The 19342-nt window shown below is 35.6% G+C and overlaps 1 protein-coding gene across 1 annotated transcript; it reads left to right on the plus strand.

Moving 5' to 3' along the window:
- Positions 1-350: 350 nt before the first annotated feature.
- On the plus strand, positions 351-11206 carry LOC146148559 (solute carrier organic anion transporter family member 2A1-like). Its single transcript, XM_083387482.1, has 11 exons — positions 351-1907; positions 2090-2230; positions 2305-3029; positions 3577-3790; positions 3884-4413; positions 4847-5011; positions 6763-6958; positions 7179-7314; positions 8097-8321; positions 8623-8775; positions 10175-11206. The coding sequence occupies exons 1-11, from the start codon at positions 1633-1635 to the stop codon at positions 10331-10333; spliced, it is 2919 nt and encodes a 972-aa protein (XP_083243608.1). The 5' UTR covers positions 351-1632; the 3' UTR covers positions 10334-11206.
- The last annotated feature ends 8136 nt before the right edge of the window (positions 11207-19342 follow it).

The raw sequence follows: 19342 nt of genomic DNA on the forward strand, positions 1-19342 counted from the left end.
TCCAAACACGATATTAGTAAAATATTTGCGGTACCGGTACCTCCTATAACCTGTTCGGTAAATAACCAAAAAATGATTTGCTATTGTTTTAATTCTTAAGGTCTTGACTTTGTTAAACTTACTGAATTATTAGCAATACAACTAGACAATATTTAAATCCACCAAATGCAAGTAACGGGAGAAAAGCTACTTGTTATTGATAGCTTTACTGAGATTGTTTTCATGGTTGTTACCGTTCTAAACCAGTCGTTTTAAAGGCCCAGAGGGTGACGGTTGTACTAGTTAGAATGGCGGCCGGTTTGTCAAGTGGCGCTGTATTCGCTGCTACTGCTGCTGCGTTTGGCGGCGATCCAGTTTGAGAAATTCGTATGCGTCAGAAGTGTTTGTAGCTTTTCATTCTGTGAGCGCATGTTGGGGCTTTATATTCGTTTGAAGATTGGGACGTAGACTAGTGGTTTGAACACAGATGCATTTAAATAGGTGCGCTATATAGAAATAGATCCTAAACGCGAAGTTGCATAATGCGACGATTATCTGAATAACAATCGAGAAAGTAAAAAGTCGTGTAAGTATTGATTTAACAAAAACCGGCAAGCTTTTTAAAGTCTCCACCAAAGTTGCTATAAATTTATGTTCGTCATTGAAACACTTGGACAATTCGATAAATCTAGTTTTCTATTTTGAATTAATAATACTCTTTGGTCGGAACAACTTGTAGATGTTTTTACAGGCTGAAAAGCATGTGCTTTTCTGACAGTAACGAAATTCTTGTCGTTTTAAAATAGCTAAAACAAATCTAGTTGTTTGCACTAAACCAGTTTATTTAAAAGCAATTACGTTTTTATGAAAATGACAGTTTTAAACGTCAGCTCATTAATATACAGATATTATTTGAGTGGTAAATATTTCTAGCCAGGTCGTTTTAGGAAAAATAATCAAGAATTGTTTTATTTAAACTAAAATTTATATATAGCAACAGTTAAAACATTTTTTCCAGTTTGTAAAAGTAAAGATATGTTGGACAAAACAAGTGTGACAAATGGCTAATTAGCCTTAATGTTCCAAGCAGTTTTGTTCAGTTATGAAATGCTCTGCAAATAAACTGTATAATATGCTTTGTAAGGAGTAAGAGTGGAATGACTTTTTTGCAATATTCTTTCTCGCAGTAACCAGTTTTAAATTCCCTTTATGTCTCTTCGCCCTTGTTGAATAAAACCCGGGGGGTATTAACGTCAAACTATTTAAGCACTGCAACAACTCACAAAAAAAGCTGATCTGCTAAGTGGTGCATTTCTTTATTATACTTCAATAAATTAAAGATTAAAAAACTTCCTGGTGGTCGAGATATTAATGTTTGTCTCTCCAACTTTAAAAAAGAATTGCAAGCTGTAAACAACCTAAATTATTTGTGGTTAAACTAGAGGGGACAGGCCATGTTTATAATTACAATATTACGGAATTTCGTTTGGCCCTGAACTGTTACTCACCAACGCACAAACTGATTATGCATAATTTATGATGTTCTTTTTACTTATTTGACCAGTTAGTTTTGACAAAAGCAGGCAATATTGCACACTTGCTCTTACATGTTTGTAAGCGATACAGATCACTGCAAGGCCAAGGTAAGTTTAGATGTCGAAAACCGCAGAGGAAAACAGCCACGATGAGCATCGCTGCTTACGAATAAAGTCAAACAAGCAAATCACTGAAGTGTTTAAGGAAAGTGGAAGGACTAATGAGCGAACCATTTACACTCAGTCGGACTTTAGCACACCAAAAAGCAATTCACAAGAGAAAACAACACCAGGACTTCAGTCTGATAAGACAACGTCGAATTTGTTCACGCACGTTCAAAGTTTCGTTTTTTGTTTGTCATTGTTGCAATTGGTTCAAGTGATGGGAAGTGGGTAAGTGATTCTAGTCGGCGATTAAGTAAATGATTTTTACCATCTAAAATATTATTTTCTTCATGTCTAAGTCATGAAATCAGCTTGACGAACATAACGTTTCAAACTGTGCGTTAATTTCAAATAGTACTAATTTAAACTTAACATTATTTAAAATACCACTTATGTTTGTATCTACACAGATATGGAAAAAGTGCTTTAACTTCCATTGAGCGTCGATATCGCCTTAACACTTTCTCTATAGGCGTTTTGCAAAGTTGCTTTCCAATTGGAAACTTAAGTGTCATATTATTTGTTAGTTATTTTGGATCCAAGTGGCATAGGTAAGTAGACTAAACATGCTTTGTTGGACGATATCCGAAACATTCAACCTTCATACCTATTTACTTTTATTTAGACCTCGTGCAATTGCAGTCGGCTCGATGGTAATGGCCCTATCAAGTCTTATTTCGTGTTTGCCACAGTTTCTCGGAGAAAGATATAATACAGAATTGCTCCAACACGTTAGGTACCCATCTACAAAGTCAAAAAACATTTTCAACTTTACATCAACTATCGGAAACAGGCAACTCACGGACAATGATGGCTTTTACCTACAACTATTAAACCTACAATATGTAGAACGTAATAACGATAGTCTATTTCTTTCAACACCTGGTAGAACGAAAACCGACCAACATGTATTTGTGAATGATTTGTTTCAACGGCAGCCAAATGGAGAAGTCGTCAACGTTGTTCAAAACAAATCACCTAGTCCCCAGCCTGCCGCACTTAGTCGCCTTTTAGCTGCTGAGAATACCAAAGAAAATTATCACATAAATTATGTGGCGGATGACAAAAATAACTCCACTTACCAGAATTCAATTCTTATGGCTTTCAATGGCAGCGTACGCCACCAGCTATGCAAACCCCTGACAATGCCAAGCATACAATGGGAGTTTATTCAGTCCCATCGCATGGAAAAACTGTCAAAACAGAAAAATAATGAAGATGATTCATTTTTATACGTATTTATCGCAGCGGGTAGTGTTTTAAAGGGTATAGGACATTCCCCTTTACATCCACTTGGAATGTCGTTTATCGACGATTTTGCCTCCGGCAGCAACTCAGCTGTTTACATTGGTGAGTTTCTATTACCTCGTAAGTTTTTTTATACCTCGTAAGTTTTTTTATACCTATCATATGTAGCATACCTGGTCAGTGGTCATCATATTTATAATGAAGCCAATGTTAATAGGTCTTAAGAGTGGGCGATAGGCTACAAGTAATTTCCGATGTTGCTAATTTATTACGTTACCTATACGTTATTATAATTACGTAAAAAATAATTCATGTGGAGCAAGTTGCAAATCATCGACACTATTTTTGACTTTTTTTAGATATTTGGCAGACTTTACAAATAGAAACCTTATAAAATAATATTAATTTTAATTGATTACAACAATCAATAAAAGGTGAGACGTCTGAATAACAAGGGAAACAACTAACCATAGACCGAAAGTTTGTACACTTGATTCATTTATTCCTGCTTTAGTTGAACTCGGTCTACTAACACCCTCTAAAAAAATATGACAATAAAAGGCAATTCGTACATATAGTAAACTCTATGCTTAAAAGTCAAGATAAACCTTATTTTAGGAAGTTTATTTATTAGTGTTATATGTATCAGGTGTAATTTCTGCCCTTTCTCTTCTGGGCCCTGCATTCGGGTTCATCCTTGGTTCACTTACCGCAAACATATGGGTAGACAGCGGTTGGGTGGACACTACCAACATTTCAATTAATCCTCAAGATTCACTATGGGTTGGAGCATGGTGGATGGGTTATCTCATCACGGGATGCTTGCTAATCGTCGCAACCATTCCATTTTTCGCTTTTCCTCGGTAAGTTAAGCCACCTCTCTTGAGCTTTTTTACACCGTAAACCGTACAAAATTTATTTTATAAGCAGGGTAACTATAATTTATTTCGATTCAGGGTAATTGACAAAGAGGAGGAAAACGTGAACAAGAAAGCGGTTTGCTTTTCGCGTGTTAAAGCTTGCCTGTCCGATGACGAGAACGAAGATAGAAAAGCAGTGCCTGGTGATTGTAAAGATCACTATACTGAATGTGATAATACTGAACAACACGTAGATTTGGTCACGCGCGATGATGCTATTGTTGAAATGACCCTTGGCTTACGCCAAGATTCGAACGATGTAACGTCGAAAAGTATGGATTTCGAGCCAAATACTCGTCAATTGTTTCCAATTGATTCGGAAACCATCCATACGAATGGTTCCCGATCGATGTGCTACTGTGTGGATGACGTGTCTTCGACATTTAATGGAACAAAGCGTATGCATTACGGTAGATTTTGTCGTTCTGCATCCACCCCCGCAATTCACGCTGCTCACTTAAGGCGCGCCACTCGAGCTTTCAGTCTCCATCCCGGCGATTGCGTTTTTGACAAGAAAGTTTTGAACAGCACTTTGCGCAATTCGCCAAGCAATGCTTCTATGAAAGGTTGGTGAACAAGACGTCCGCTGAGTGAATCATGAATCACTTTTCCGGCCTTAATTTTGGCACATAATGTGTAATTGATATGAATGCGTGTAGGTCAATTTTAAATTACTGTAATACCCTATTAGGGCTTTAAAGACTATTTATTATGCTGTATTAATAAAACTAGTAAAACCCTAGTCATCTAATATAAGATAATATGTCGGGGAGGCACACCTACACTAAAATGTACCGAAAGCAGTTGGGCAACTTTGGTGGCTGTTTGTTGTGTTATCATCGCCGCGTAAGCCGATCTTAATCGAGACAATATCGCGCTTGAGGATATAAGTTGCCAGCAAGCTGAAAGGTCGCGATTGTGTTATGTAGCTTAAAGAACCATTCCTTGTATTACGTACGTTAGTGAACAATCCTTGTATTACTTTTTTGTTTTTTGCAGATTTTGCATTTACCCTTAAGGGATTATTGCAAGATCCGGTGTTCATCAGCATTACTTTGGGTTTCGTCAGCCTTACCAGCTTTCTTGCATCCTCAATCACATTCGTATCGAAATACATGGAAACACAGTTTAATCTATCTGCATCGCACGCCAACCTTTTGAATGGTAAACCTTATTCCTTAAATGAGTTTTGTTGTTAACTATCTGAGAAAACCTTTAGGATGGAAGGAAATTGCACTACAATAAAGTGCATAGCATGAAAATGTTATTTCTCTCTCAAATATTATCATCCACTCGCGCCATGCCAAGGGGGAGTTTTCTTTGGTCGTATTCGACTATAGATTACGTAGGCAAACATAAATCGGCAATTACAATTATTTTTAGACTTGTTTGGCTTGCGGCAAGAACAACCAAAAATATTACCGGCACACTTTCTATAAAAAACAACAATATCATACCTTGACAATCGTCCCTAATACACTGGTATAGGCATTATGTAAATACTATATTATCATAATTTAAAAATGGTTGCGGAAAGTAGGTTCGCAGACAAAAAAGGAGACATAATGACCAACAATCTTTTAGCTATACAGAAAACAGATAACAGCCATCTCGTTATTTCGTACTAAGAAACTACAGATGTTTTTGTTTAACTACATCAAATGTTTTTTTTTTTTAATATCAAGGTTTAAACGTTCACCAAAAAATGCGACCCCTGGATCTAGTTAATGGTTGTTTTTAAGTATATAGGCGGTCCGTATGCTACTATATTTAAGAACTATAATGACCAAGCCAGCTTGTGAACTAAAAATATACCTAAAAACGCATGACGTATTTTGTTATTCGTAATCCTTTTCGTTTTTTCGTCATTACAAAACAACCTGCAAACCTATGTTTGTCGTGGAATGTGATCACTCCAACCTTATACTTTTGAAATATGCGATTAAACAGGAAATTGTATGAACGTATAGTTTTACTTTTTATTACGTTTCCCTAAATGTTCACATCTTTAATTTACCTTTTATTCTTTACATTTTTAAGGATGTCCTGTTTTAAGTTGATTTGATTCTCGTTTCTGTAAAATCCGCAGTAAAGTTATTACGACTTATACGTAATATCACGACACTTCATGTTTTCGGATTGTTTTTTATATCAGCCAATAACACAACGCCTAATTTGTCTATTAGTTTCTTCATTTTTAGGTAGTTGCTGACAGTTTTGTCACGCATTGGTTGTTTGACTATTTTACTGCACTCAAGTTCATAAAGTTGTTAAAGTATCCCGTCAAGCGGAAATGCAGACTTACAGCGCTGTTTTAAATCGCCCGATTATCTGCAAGAGCCTGAACGTCGGGGATTCTGACCAGGTCTCGTTTGTCACACTTGCCACTTTGAGCTAATCACCAGCCTTATGCTGCAGCCGGCACTCACTGATAACTACTGACGTTTCTCGTTATGCCAATAATACAAACTGACTGAAAGTTTATCAGGAATCTTTAACATAGAGTTGCCTGCAAACAATCAATATTAAACCTTCTCAAATGCTGTTAGTGACTAATGACTTGAGTTGAATGTTTTCTTATTATTAGCACGACTGTGAAAATAGCGCAATAACTCGTTACACATCTAACTTTGAAACATCGTGTCATATTATGCTTCGGCTGGTCGTAGCGTCGTTCACGGACCAAATGTAAATAAGCAATTGTTTGTAATATTTTTCCTTACTTTACATTAGACTTAGAGTATGTAAGTCGAATATATTCGTGTAGTGCAAAAAATATCCAAAAGCGTTGACAACAATTTGGCATAGACTTTGTTAGGAATAGAATATTATTACAGAATTAGAATTTAATTTGTAGTCGTACTTTGATCTGTTTTGTATTTTAACGTTTTTAATTTTCCTATTCGTCTTATAAGGATGCGTCAATTTGCCAATGGCTGTTGTCGGGAACCTGCTGGGAGGATGGATAATTCGCAACCGTAACTTGACCGTCAAAAGAACGCTTAACGTTGTCCTGGCATCTCTCTTCATGACTTTAATCGCGGTTGCATTTCTCCTCTTCTGGGGCTGCGAGAGGGATAATATTGTTGGAATAGGCGACTCATCGTTGAGGTAGAGTTCAAAAGTTTAAACACTTTTTGTCGTAATATATTTGTTTCATATGTTTGTAGAAAGCGTCATATGTTTGTAGAAGTGGCTAATAAACACGATCTTTATCCTTTAACCGGTAAAACTATAGCTTTAAAGATTCTCTTTTAGATGCGTGAGATAACTTGCCGCTAAAACTGCGTTTTTATTCTATAGTAATATATTATTTTGGTTTTGTTTTCAGCTCGTCATCGCCTTGTATAAAATCATGTCGCTGTGAAGACACCTATGCTCCGGTGTGTCTATCGACTTTAAATATTACCTTTCGATCACCTTGTCACGCTGGTTGTACTAAAATGAATGTGGAGAATGGAATACAGGTAAGTTGCTATCCGATGTGATTTTTTAATATAAGCTTACCAGGATTAAAAAAACTCAGTTAAAATAAAAAATATTGCTTTGATTAAACTACCGTTTCATTATGGTTCTTGGCTACTTTTTGTTTACAATTTGCCAATCTGCCGTGAGGAAATACATACAATTAATTTTTGTCAATAGCCGTATTTATACAACTAACATATAATTCAACACATCAAAATATGAAACCATGCGATCAATAAATATTGTTCTTGTAGACAGAAAAACAGTTTGTGGTTTGGCAAGAGCGACTTCAGAAAAATTGGTCCTTAGGTCATCGGGTAGTGTTTTCCTGATTTTATATAGTGAAGTCTTCCGTAGAGTATTTTTCAAAATAGGGATTTTAATGGCGGTCCTTTACTTTTTCTACGCGCTTTAGAGGCAAAACAACAATTAAATGGATCATTAAAAATTTGTGTACGATTTTCAGCGTAATCTCATAGTAAAAATAACATTGTATCATATTTTATGTGAATGCATTTCATTAAACCTGCGTAAAACTTTGACACTAAAGGTTAATTTGTTTGACAACTAACAGGCATTTGTGAAGTCCCATAACCGATGAGTTAAAGGGTAATTGTTGTGTAAACGAATTCGGATAGCCAATTTTACGTAATCCTCGACTATCGTTGCCTAGCATGTTGCGCTGTTATAATTCTTTTAATATACTCGCCAAAGTATAAAACATTTTAATCAATGTTTTTTTTAATTTATTTAGCCTTTTACGGATTTAATGTATGTCTAGACATTCTCGGAATGTCGCTGTTTAGTTAGCCAAGGGTTGACAAATGGAATTCTCCCAAACGGAAGTTTGAATGGCGAAGTGCACGCTGGGGCGTGTCCAAAGCTATCTTGCAGCGACGGGCTCACTGTGTTCGTTGTTGTGATGGGGATTGCCAGCATGACAGCTGGAATGTCCTCTACTCCATCCACACTCACTATCTTAAGGGTCGTACCTCCCTCTGACAAGGTTGAGTCTTATTGAATTTCTTATTAATATATTACTTTTACCTAGTGCTATTAATTGTGCCCGCAATTACCATATTTTATCCCATTCATGATATATATATATATATATCGATGTATTGCTATCTGGTAAATTCAGTTTTCACTATATTCAGCTTTTGATTTAATCCACTCAAATACATAGCCCATATATATACATATATGTTTTGTAAATAAACATTGTCTATTTTAAGGTAGCTTGGATTTTGGCCTAAAGTTAAATTAAATAACGTTTTTTACGTAAACATTTTTCCAACTGTGTGCAGGCTTTTGCGATTGGTATTGTTTTTGTATTCACTCGCGTGTTGGCTTGGATCCCAGCTCCGGTATACGTTGGGTCAGCAATCGATATTTCATGTTTGCTGTGGATCGACAGCTGCCAAAACAAGTTTACTCCGACAGGTCGTCATCATTGTGAGGCGAGTACTCGTTTACTAGAAATAAGGCCCCAAATACCAATCTAAATATTATTGCTAGTGTAAAATATATATTCACTATTATTTATTAACAACTCTTGCGCTTGTTTAGATCGTTGATCAAAGATGCATGCAGATAAATTTGTTCTCCAAGCATCATTTATATCTTGATTAAAACATGAGTCTAAAAGATAAATTACTTTATAAGAAATACAATAAAATCAATTTAAGCGTGTTTTAATAAAAATCTAACCTAAATAGACTGCTTAATTGTATAAGCAAACTTAATATGTAAAAATGAAGATATCTCCTCGTCCTAATGCACGTTAATGACGACAATGACTTCGAATGGTTGCAAAACAGTATAGACTTTCTTGTCTCAGTTAAAATCAGTCACTATAGGTTCTAGTTTATAAAAGAGAAATATATTTCGCCAATCACGGCATCATCAGAACACTATATACGGATCTGTTCATAAGTTTAATGGTGAAATAACGGCCCAAATAGACGTTAAAAACGACATGCTTTATTTTTAAACGTTTCGGCAATTTCTAATGCCATCATCAGTGATATATCATGTGAGATATATCACTGATGATGGCATTAGAAATTGCTGAAACGTTTGAAAATAAAGCATGTCGCTTTTAACGTCTATTTGGGACGTTATTTTCACCATTAAACGGCATCATCAGTCTCTAAAAAACGAATACAAATTAATGTAAACACCTGTTTTTTTTCATGTTGATGTTAATTAAATTTAAAGGGAATTTTTGTTCGACTTAAAAGTGATCGAGAAAGTTATCCATTAAATATTTTACAGTAAAATCGTTCAATTAGTGGTGTATTTACATAGCAAATAGGTGTTTTAGACCGATGCAAATATACATATAAAATAACTTTCTTTGATAAACATAGCAACTACCATTTGACATATTTTTTTACAAATTTAAAAAAATTGGCTTTGCGGTCATAATTTCGATTTAAATAATTTATTGCCGACACTTTCTTGAGTTGCAGGCATTTATAAGACCCATTTTACTATTCAGGGCCAGTTCAAGGGGCATTAATAAAGGCCGTAAAAATGGCTTAGCCTGTTACGCATAGGAGTCCAGAGTTTGTCTTGTACTGTGAGTAGTTTTCAGTTTTAAGAGGCATTTCGGCATATTTACCTTTTAGTAACGGAACAGAAAATGTGTGCTTTATAAATATTTATTTACCATTAATAAGTTTGTTACGAATTTGTTCATATTTTGTTCTGTTTTGTACAGTATATAAATACACGTATTGTTGCCAATATTGTAACCTATTCAATCTGCTGTCGTATAGTGATCATTACGTTTGACCAAAAACATAATTTTGTACTAGGCCTACAAGTTTTTTTATTTGTTATTATTTCATTCAGCTCTACGACAAACGATTACTACGGCAGGCATTTTTCGGATGTACGAGCCTACAACTTCTACTCAGCTCTTGCTTCTATGGCCTTGCACTTTTCCTAGTGACAAGGCGCGATAAGGAACGTGGCAAGTTGCAACCTGGAAGTCGATGTGACCATGTGTGACCTTAAACACTCAGCAACCTTGCGCTTGATTTAATAAGTTGTCGTCGAGCTAAAGTTTTTACTTAATTCTTTTACCGTGTTATCTAAATTTTACACTGTTTTTATAAACCCTAACCGCTTTTCAACATTAGTCATTAAAAAAAGACACAATTGTGCGTCTTATCTTACAAGAACCCGGGGTTTTAAGTATATGCGCAAATAAACTTTTTTTTTCGCCTGTTTCCAATTTTCAATGCAATTGTTCAAGCTTGTTCGATATACATCCAAAAAGAGCCACAAAGGTTTAAAAAGATCTAAAAAAAACAACTTTATTTAAAACACAGAATTTTGATGAATTCTATTAAACAATTTTTAATCAAAACTGATAATGCCCTTTTTAGCGTAACTGCAGTATTCTGTGTTTTAAATAAAGTTGTTTTTGATCTTTTTTAACCTTTGTGGTTCCTTTTGGATCTTACCATATGGATGAAAAATAAAAAATCACTGGCAGTCATAGATTGTAATATAAACACCAAAAAATATTATTATTTTATCAATTGTTCGATACATAGACATTACTTTTTTTAATGTTTTCTCTATCACACAGCATCCCTTTTTAAAATAAACACGTGACTGCAATGCTTTTTATATGTTTTAAAAAATTTACGGAGAATACGTGAAATAATTTTTTTTCAAAAAGGAAACACAGAACGCGTTTTTATAGTATCGCCAAACCTTATCGATCAACGTTTATGAACATCAGTGGGTTCCCAAATTTATATGTCGCCCGTTACAGCAATTTTAACATCATCCTTCCGAATGTTATTACAAATGAAAGCGTGTTTTCTTAGTATTTGGGTTCATTTTGTCGAAGTATAATCCTATATTACCTCGTTCGCAATTAGATTAGCGATTTCTTTGTTTTCATAGCAACAGAGTCATGACTGAAAATCTTATTGGGCCACAATATTATTTGCAAAAAAAACTTTTTTGTTGAACTTTTAACATGAAGGAAACGTAGCGCATTGAGCACACAAAAAAGATTCACGCATGGCTCGATGTTAGTGGCGATGGTTTTAATTTTCGCCTAAAAAAGAGAATTTGACAGAAAGTTCATTTTAAGAGTCCGAGTCAGCATGGCGAAAAGATGTAATTAAAATACAAACGTTATACGCGACAAATAGCCTAGCTTTCATGACAGGCGATAAAAAAGAATTTTGTACGCTGTGTAGAAGTTTATTAGAAAATGCGATGTTACGCACGGCACCTCTGGGCTAAATTACTCCCAATGGACTAAAACACAATAAAAAATATAGTTTGGGGGCCATGACCCCTTTATCCTGGATCGGCCCCTGACAGTAAGCTAAAAGACTGCTACGCAAACGTAAACCCCTCCCTGATTAAGAGTATGTGCGCGATCGCCCCGATAAAATACATTATTTTTACCAGACCACCTTTACCCCGCTCCCGCACAGTGTCCACTTTTTAGGCTTTTAACACAACTGAAAATTGCTACTCTTTCACGTAAACCTTTTAAAACAAGTATTCAAATATATGATCCTTTATCATTAGTATTATAATGTATGAATCAAGAAACCTCATGTTAATTTATTTAATATACAATAGGCGTAATCCTTCAAAATTTTATATCAAAATAAATGTTATAATTAGTCTTAGGTGTTTACTTTGCTAAATGCATCAGCACGCGACCTTTAGGTAATCTAACGTTTAAATTGCTTTATTAATTATGCAGTGCAACCAATAGTCCTAGTTGGCGGTTGCATGTTATCGCTGATTCGGTTTATGAAACTTTATCATAAATTAAACTGACAAAAAAAAAATTATGAGTGTGTGACAAACTATTAATATTATGTCAAAAGTAAAAAAACACTCCTGACCTTAAATAAACTGTTGTGCAGTCCATATATGAGATATGATAGAGTCGCTGCTAATATTAATATATAAAAAACATCAAAATAGCTGAATATGTTGTTCTTTGTTTAGGACAGTGGTTTCCGAACTTTTTTATTTACCGTGTTCTGTAAACCTTTTTAGCCCACACCCTTGAGCCAGACTCGGCCAACTATAGATTTATCTAGCTGCCAAAGTCTGCCTTGAGTCCATCGCAGGTGCTGAATAAATTGCTCATTTGCACTAAGCCTACATGTTTGGGAAATTCCGCGATCAACGCATCGATTCTTAACGACAAACTGAGCGATACTAAATACGTCTACCATCGGGTCAAACGAGCGAAAACATTAAACCAAAAGTGAACTACGGTGCAAACTGCAAATAAAAACCATTAGTGGAGATATTACCTTTTAAGGCAGGGGTCGGAAACCCTTTTGGCACTGCGGACCGGTTTAAAACTAAAATTTTGTCGCGGACCGGCCTTAAAAACAACAAATGTTTGGGAAAGGAATTGTATTACAACTTTCATTGCGAACTTTGTGCTTGTTTTGCCGCAAAGAGATGCTCCCATCTAGGAATTATTGAATTTATTGAAACCCGCGGGCGGCATCGGACAAGCCAAACAATTTTACTTAACCCAGCTGACGGCTCGTTTCAATAAAACTTTTAGGCCTTAACGTTTTTTCTTAAATTACACTTGTATACCATTATTAAAAATTCCCAGCTTGTCAAAATAAGGATATCTAACGCATTCTTTCAAAAGAAGTCACACTTTTATATAACATAATTATAATAATGTATGATTCCATTTCTGACCAGGCCCTACACTTCAACTAGTTAGCCTACGTAATATAAAAACGAAAAATAATTAATGGAATATGAAAAAGTACGAACCACAGACCGACACCTGAAAAGCATAGGATAGACATACGTACAAGGCTTGCCAGAATTGCTTTTTTGACAACAAAAATCACTATTTTTTAGGAGTCTAAAATCAATTAATATACGTTTTTTCAAAACCTTTCCTGCCTAAATATCAAAATAATGAATTATTTCATTATGGGACATAGTTTATAAACATTGTTTGCATGAAATTCTATTGCACTTTAAGGTGAGCACGCTTAAATTAAAACACATGATATACTTTAGCCCAGAGGAGGGCAAACTACGGCAATTAAAAAAAAATAATAATAAAATTGCCTAAATAGTTTAATTACATTCATTACAGCCCTGCCGGCTTCGCGGTCAAGTAAAACAATTTTCAATTTCTCGCCCGCAGTGTCGTAGCTGCCCTACGATACAGGTGCGCATCAGGCTTTAGATTGCTAAACAGCCTATTATGTCACAATGGAAATTTCTAAGTTCGGCCTGTCGCATTACAAGTGTTATCTTAGATTAGCAGCTAGTTGTTTAGCAAGTTGTTAATTTATGAGTGATGTTCTTAGTTTAAAACTGTTTTGTGCGTGTGCTGTGTGGATTCGTTCAATATATGTGTGGTTTGGTAAAACTCACCCATAATGTTTGAGACAACAGCAAATGATGTTTACCAAAAGTTCGTCTTTATAAAGGCACGTTTTATATAAGCCAATAAAATTGCAAAGCACATCAAGCTCTTTGCAGAAACGGAATTACTAAAGATTGTATGGTTAATGCTGTCAGCGTCTTGTGTCCTGAAGTTAAGTCGAAAATAGAAGCATGTCTCGGTGAACAATTGTTCGTCGCATAGACTCGATTGCGGTAAATGTTAAGAACAGCTATCAACAGCAATTACTGATTCAGTGGTTTTACAATTTTAGATTTTATACTTGGCTAATATTATAATCTCAATTATACTCTGGTGCGGCCCTCGAACAAATTGAGATTTTGAATGCGGCTCTCGAGCCAAAAAGTTTGCCCACCCCTGCTTTAGCCCATTTTTCGATATGTTGTAAGTATACTAGAAGTTAGATTTTGTAATAAAAATCGGCAATATGGATGTAGTGAACGTGCTATGTAACTTATATGGCCACAACACACTAGTTGTTTTGAACCTCACGAGAGATTGGTACTATATAATTGTGATTTTTTTATCATACCAATCAACCATGAAGTAGTAGGCTATATTGAAACGAAGGTAAATGTGTTTTAAATATAAAAATACATTTAATTATTTTTGACTTTTTGTCACGTTTTTACGTACAGTTCATAAACAAAATTTTAATCTGACAACCCTGCTGCGGACCGGTAACCAACTCCTCGCGGACCGGTAATTGATTACTTCTTAAATATATATAACCTACACACAACTATTTCAATTTGGCCTTCATGGGACCCCCAACTCCTCGCGGACCGGTAGGACCGGCGTTTGCCGACCACTGTTTTAAGGCATTCATGAATTTCATCTGTTTAAATCAGGTGTTCTTAAACTGAGGTTCATTGACCCGTTAGGGGTCCCATGAAGGCCAAATTGAAATAGTTGTGTGTAGGCTATATATATTTAAGAAGTAATCAATTTTCTAAAACAAATTTAGGAAGTAATCAATTTTTTCAAACGTAAATTTTTGACGTCATTTTCAAAAATTTCACTGTGTGTAGTCCACGCGAAATAGGGGTCCGAGGTGAAAAAATGTTTAACAACCCTGGCTTAATTCAACGTTTTATGAAGGACTATTTTCAGGTTTTTCCTTTACTTCTCATGTCTATCGATAGCTAGTGCACACATTGATTATAGTTTTTTTTAAAAGCTTTTTCAAAAAGTTTTAGTAAGTTTCGAATTGGAATCCGGCCCGCGGCTTATTTTTCTTAAAATACATAGGCTAAGCGAAAACAAGGGCAAGTTGACGGATCTAGTCCAGACCCCGACAAATTCGATTTTTAGCCTGTTATAAATACTAAAACGGAATTTGTTTTCGCACTTTAAGCGTATTCGCACTTCTTTTTTCTTGTAAGTTTCACGCGATTATTTGGCAACTTTACAGACAAATAGCGTCCTCTGCACTGTGGCACTCTCTCCAACAAAAGTTTAACAAATTTAACCCAATATTTATATATTTTTTGGGCGTCGAATATATTCCGTCTTTAAAATATGAAACGTTTTCTAAACTCTGAAATATAGCGATTCACATTTTGTCAACCGAATTTAGTTAATGACATGTTGTGTGTTTCTCCCGATTAATATCGTCTTTACAATATGGCCGTTGTACCGCAAGTAAGACATTGGTATCTTAAAGCTTTAAAAAGGAGTACATTGTACGCATTTTTGTACGCAATTTTTGCGTATGTTAATCTTAACTTTGGGGTCAACGCGCCCCACAACTGGATAAATGCCAATATATCAAGCAATGCATATTTTTTTGTCTGTGCTCAATGCTCCACGTACCCCTCTAAATCTAAATTAAAGTTTGCATTTTCAAACAAAAGCAGTGGCAATTTTTTCGCACTTTGCGATCTCTTGTGTCATTTTTTAAATTCGACTTAAATTGCACAACTCCAAACGCAATAATAAATTCGTCAGCTTATTTGTTTTAGTAGGACGTCATAATGCCTGTATTTTAGATCCTATTTTTGACCTGGCCCACCACAACATTTTAAGTTTCTCATGCGGCCTGCGGCTAAAAATAATTTCTCACCCCTGGGCTAAGGATAAGAATTGACTTCACGTTCTCGAGCAAGACGTTCATTGGACAGTACGACAATCAGTGGAAGGCAAACACACATGCACACTAAGTAATCGCATTAAGTTGCAGTCTCGAACGAGATTGCAAATATATAAATACAGTATAAATGAGAAAGTTGTCCGCCGGATGGCGGACGATACCATGTGTTCGCCCGGTCTGTCGCTGGCATGCGATTTTAAGGCAGACAGAGCAACGTCATCGTCGCTAACAAAAGGACCGGGCGACGTCAAAGTGCGCTCGCCTCTTCACGGGCGCGCGCGCGACATATTGTAAAACTCTAAACGCAAACCAATTTTTTTAAGCGCAATTATTAGAAATAATGGATTTAAACAATGCGTTGTTTTATGAAGTAAGGACTAGGATAGCTTCCACTCTGCCCTCTGGAACACTGGCACCAACCCGGACCTGGCATTTGCGGCGACAGCCAGTGGTTTGTCACTTTCAGAACGATGAGTGCTGGCGAAATTTGGTCATCAGCATCGCCCATCGTTGATTACTGCAGGTAACCTTGTGGCCCCGGTCAAGAGCAAGCCCGTGAAGCGATGGAACATCAAAAGGGCGACTGGAAGGCTTCCACCACCCAACAGCACCGATGTGAACCACGCATAGGCCTATACACCAGTCGACAATTTTGTTATGGTGTGCTATATATTATGACAATGGTATGGTGTGCTAAATATTACAACTGAATAGCAAAAAGTAGTTTCGGCCTTTATGTAACATTCAATCTTATCAGTATGTTGCTCGCGATCCTTCTTTGTGTTTTTCCATATATTGTCGCCAACTACGAGCGATTGGTGCCATTCACCCTGACGAGGCGATTTGAATGTTGCCGAAACGAATAATAATTACCAGAGGAGCTTTTTTGATTATTATTATTACAGTATGTAAATTTGGATTAAAATTATGAGGTAACTCTGCTATTGTTTTTTCATTAAGTAATTACATTGTATTAAATTTATAATGTTTGCACGAAGCCGTCTTTCATGGGACCACCAGCATACCGGTACATTAAGTTATATATTAGCCACTTAAACTCGAATTTGATGCTTTCATTACGACTTAAAGTTGCTTGTGACGTTTCTGGCGCTTTTTCTAAATTTCAGACGACGCTTTTTCCGTTTTAGTTCATAGATTATTGTCTGAAATGAAGTGATCTATCAAACTGTCTAATTAGTTAGAAAACAACAAATACAAAGGGAACTTGATAAACTTTTAATTAACTTATTCTCACAATTCTTCTATTTTAAGTAACAAAAACAACTAAAAGTTCATTTAAAGGTATATGACTTGGGTTATTTTAAGAAATATGAGCATTGCTTATCCTCCGATTATTTTAACTTGTTCCAGTAAATGTATTTAAAAATCCATAATCATCACTGATAATTATGACTTATAATTAATACTAAAGTCTAGCCTTTGGGTCTGAAGAAAACACATTTTGCCACTCTATTTTAAGTTAGACTTTGGTTCGTCTTGCAAATCATGTTTTGCTTTCAATAGGTCAAAACGTTAGGTCAAATTTGTTTTGTCGCATTTGACACAATTTAGCTGAATATACTTGGTCTTGATTTTAAGTAGACTACTTACGTTAAGTTTGTTTATGTTATTTGCTTTACGATGTCCATTTATGACGTGATTTTCAACATTATATTAAAAACTTTTCATACCAACTCCAATTTAAATATCCTGTGATGCCTGACTGCATTTAATAAAAATTTGTGGCCGCCAAAGATTTACTCCAAACTTTTTTTCGGCTGAAATCCTACGCCAAAAAGGCCAAAGTATACGCCAAAAAACGAAAAAAAATTGGTAAATTCATTTGCCAGCAATATTACACGACAAATGACACTAGCGTGATTTTGATTAAGCATTCCACGCCCTAGATCTCTGGCGGAAAGGCAGTCAATGTAATCAGGCTGTGATGTAACACTTAGGGGCGATATAACAATTTGTTATTTGAGTGAAAGATACAAAAAAGTTGGAAAACACTGTTCAACTCTTTATGTAGATATTTTTATAATCGTTCTAGTCCAAAAGTCGTGAGTTTCGTGACAATTTTAACGTGTTTTTGTGCATCCATCAGCTATGTTTGGAATTAATCGACCTTACAATAACTTTTTTTATTAAATAAGGTAATTTCAAGGTATTGGTGATTTTGTTGTTTGGCAAATACTTCACCTTCCCTTCTGTATTGTGTTCCCAATTTAAACTAAATAAACGAAAATGTTTATGCTCCAATAAATTTAGACTCGATTTCAGTTGACGTTTGCGAATGAGTTCGACCAAGACAGCACGTTTATTCAAAGTATTTTTAGTTACGTTTAGGCGTAACTTTGTGACGCCATTTTATTACAAATATTCGCCCATGAATTTAGGTTTATTTTTTTTTATCTTTTTTACGTCAGGGTGCACCTGTAGACCTCAAAAAAGTGTTGACCCACCAAGCGAGCGAATCCAGTGCGTTTTTGTAACAAATTGCTTAAAATGTTTTTACATAGGTATCATGGCTGCATATTTACTGTGGTATAAATGAAAACTGTGGTATCAACGAGCTAAACCGAAAGATAAATTAGGAAGCACAATAAAAAATATAGTTTTCATACTGTTTTCTTTAGCCTTCGACGCAGCCTTCCATGGCGCACTCATTTGACTTTCACATGATTATGTATGTGCAATTTCTGTTTTGTAACCAGGACTAATTAAATGTCAACTTAGCACTTAATAGTAGTAAAACTAAAAACAATTAGGCCTACCACTTCGGAATAGAAATGGCCTAGCTATATTTTCAATGATTTTTATTGATTTTGCCTATTTAAAGAAAGATTTTTAATTATATAAAATTAATCAATTGCCATGAAAAGGCTGATATAAAATATAATTACACTGTTTACGTTTGACGTAACACTAGTTTACTTCTCGATCATTCAATAACATATTTTTTATGTTTTAATAGGTTTTTAGTTAGTTCGTTTGAGGTAATATTAGTTGGTTCAGAAACCACAATTGCTTACCGTCGTGCTCCCAACAACAACAAAAAACCTGGCTTAAATCGACAAATTCAAACATTTCAAAATAGCGATGTGGGCCAACAAGCTGGGTCGGCGGATAAGTTATCTAAGTGCAAGCTAAAAAAGGCACTAGGTTAACTAAAATGTGCTGTCTGTATTCCCACCGTGTTGTCAAGCATGTCAAGGCAAAAAACAGTGGTCAATGAGACAATAAACAGCGGCATGAGCTATGTAGAAAAGGAAAGTTAGGTTTGCTTCAATACTTCAAATAAAGCTAACGCAGTGGATCCAATCCGCAATATTTATGTTGCATTTCACTATTTTCCTGCTCTACGAATAGTGTATTGTAATTCCTACCTTACGCAACGCAGCACACATCCGCAAGTCAGTGTAGCTACGCATGAATGGCAGTGGTGAATACTAGCAGCCTATCTGGGCCTGCAATGCAGTCG

The sequence above is a fragment of the Ascidiella aspersa genome, chromosome 4 (assembly GCF_963924565.1).
Source record: "Ascidiella aspersa chromosome 4, kaAscAspe10.2, whole genome shotgun sequence".
Classification (NCBI taxonomy): Eukaryota; Metazoa; Chordata; class Ascidiacea; order Phlebobranchia; family Ascidiidae; genus Ascidiella; species Ascidiella aspersa.

Coding starts and splice junctions, on each gene's coding strand:
- LOC146148559 (XM_083387482.1), top strand. CDS start 1,633: ATGTCGAAAACCGCAGAGGAAAACAGCCACGATGAGCATCGCTGCTTA. Junction 3,791..3,883: donor CCATTTTTCGCTTTTCCTCG/GTAAGTTAAGCC, acceptor ATTTCGATTCAG/GGTAATTGACAAAGAGGAGG. Junction 5,012..6,762: donor GCACGCCAACCTTTTGAATG/GTAAACCTTATT, acceptor TCGTCTTATAAG/GATGCGTCAATTTGCCAATG.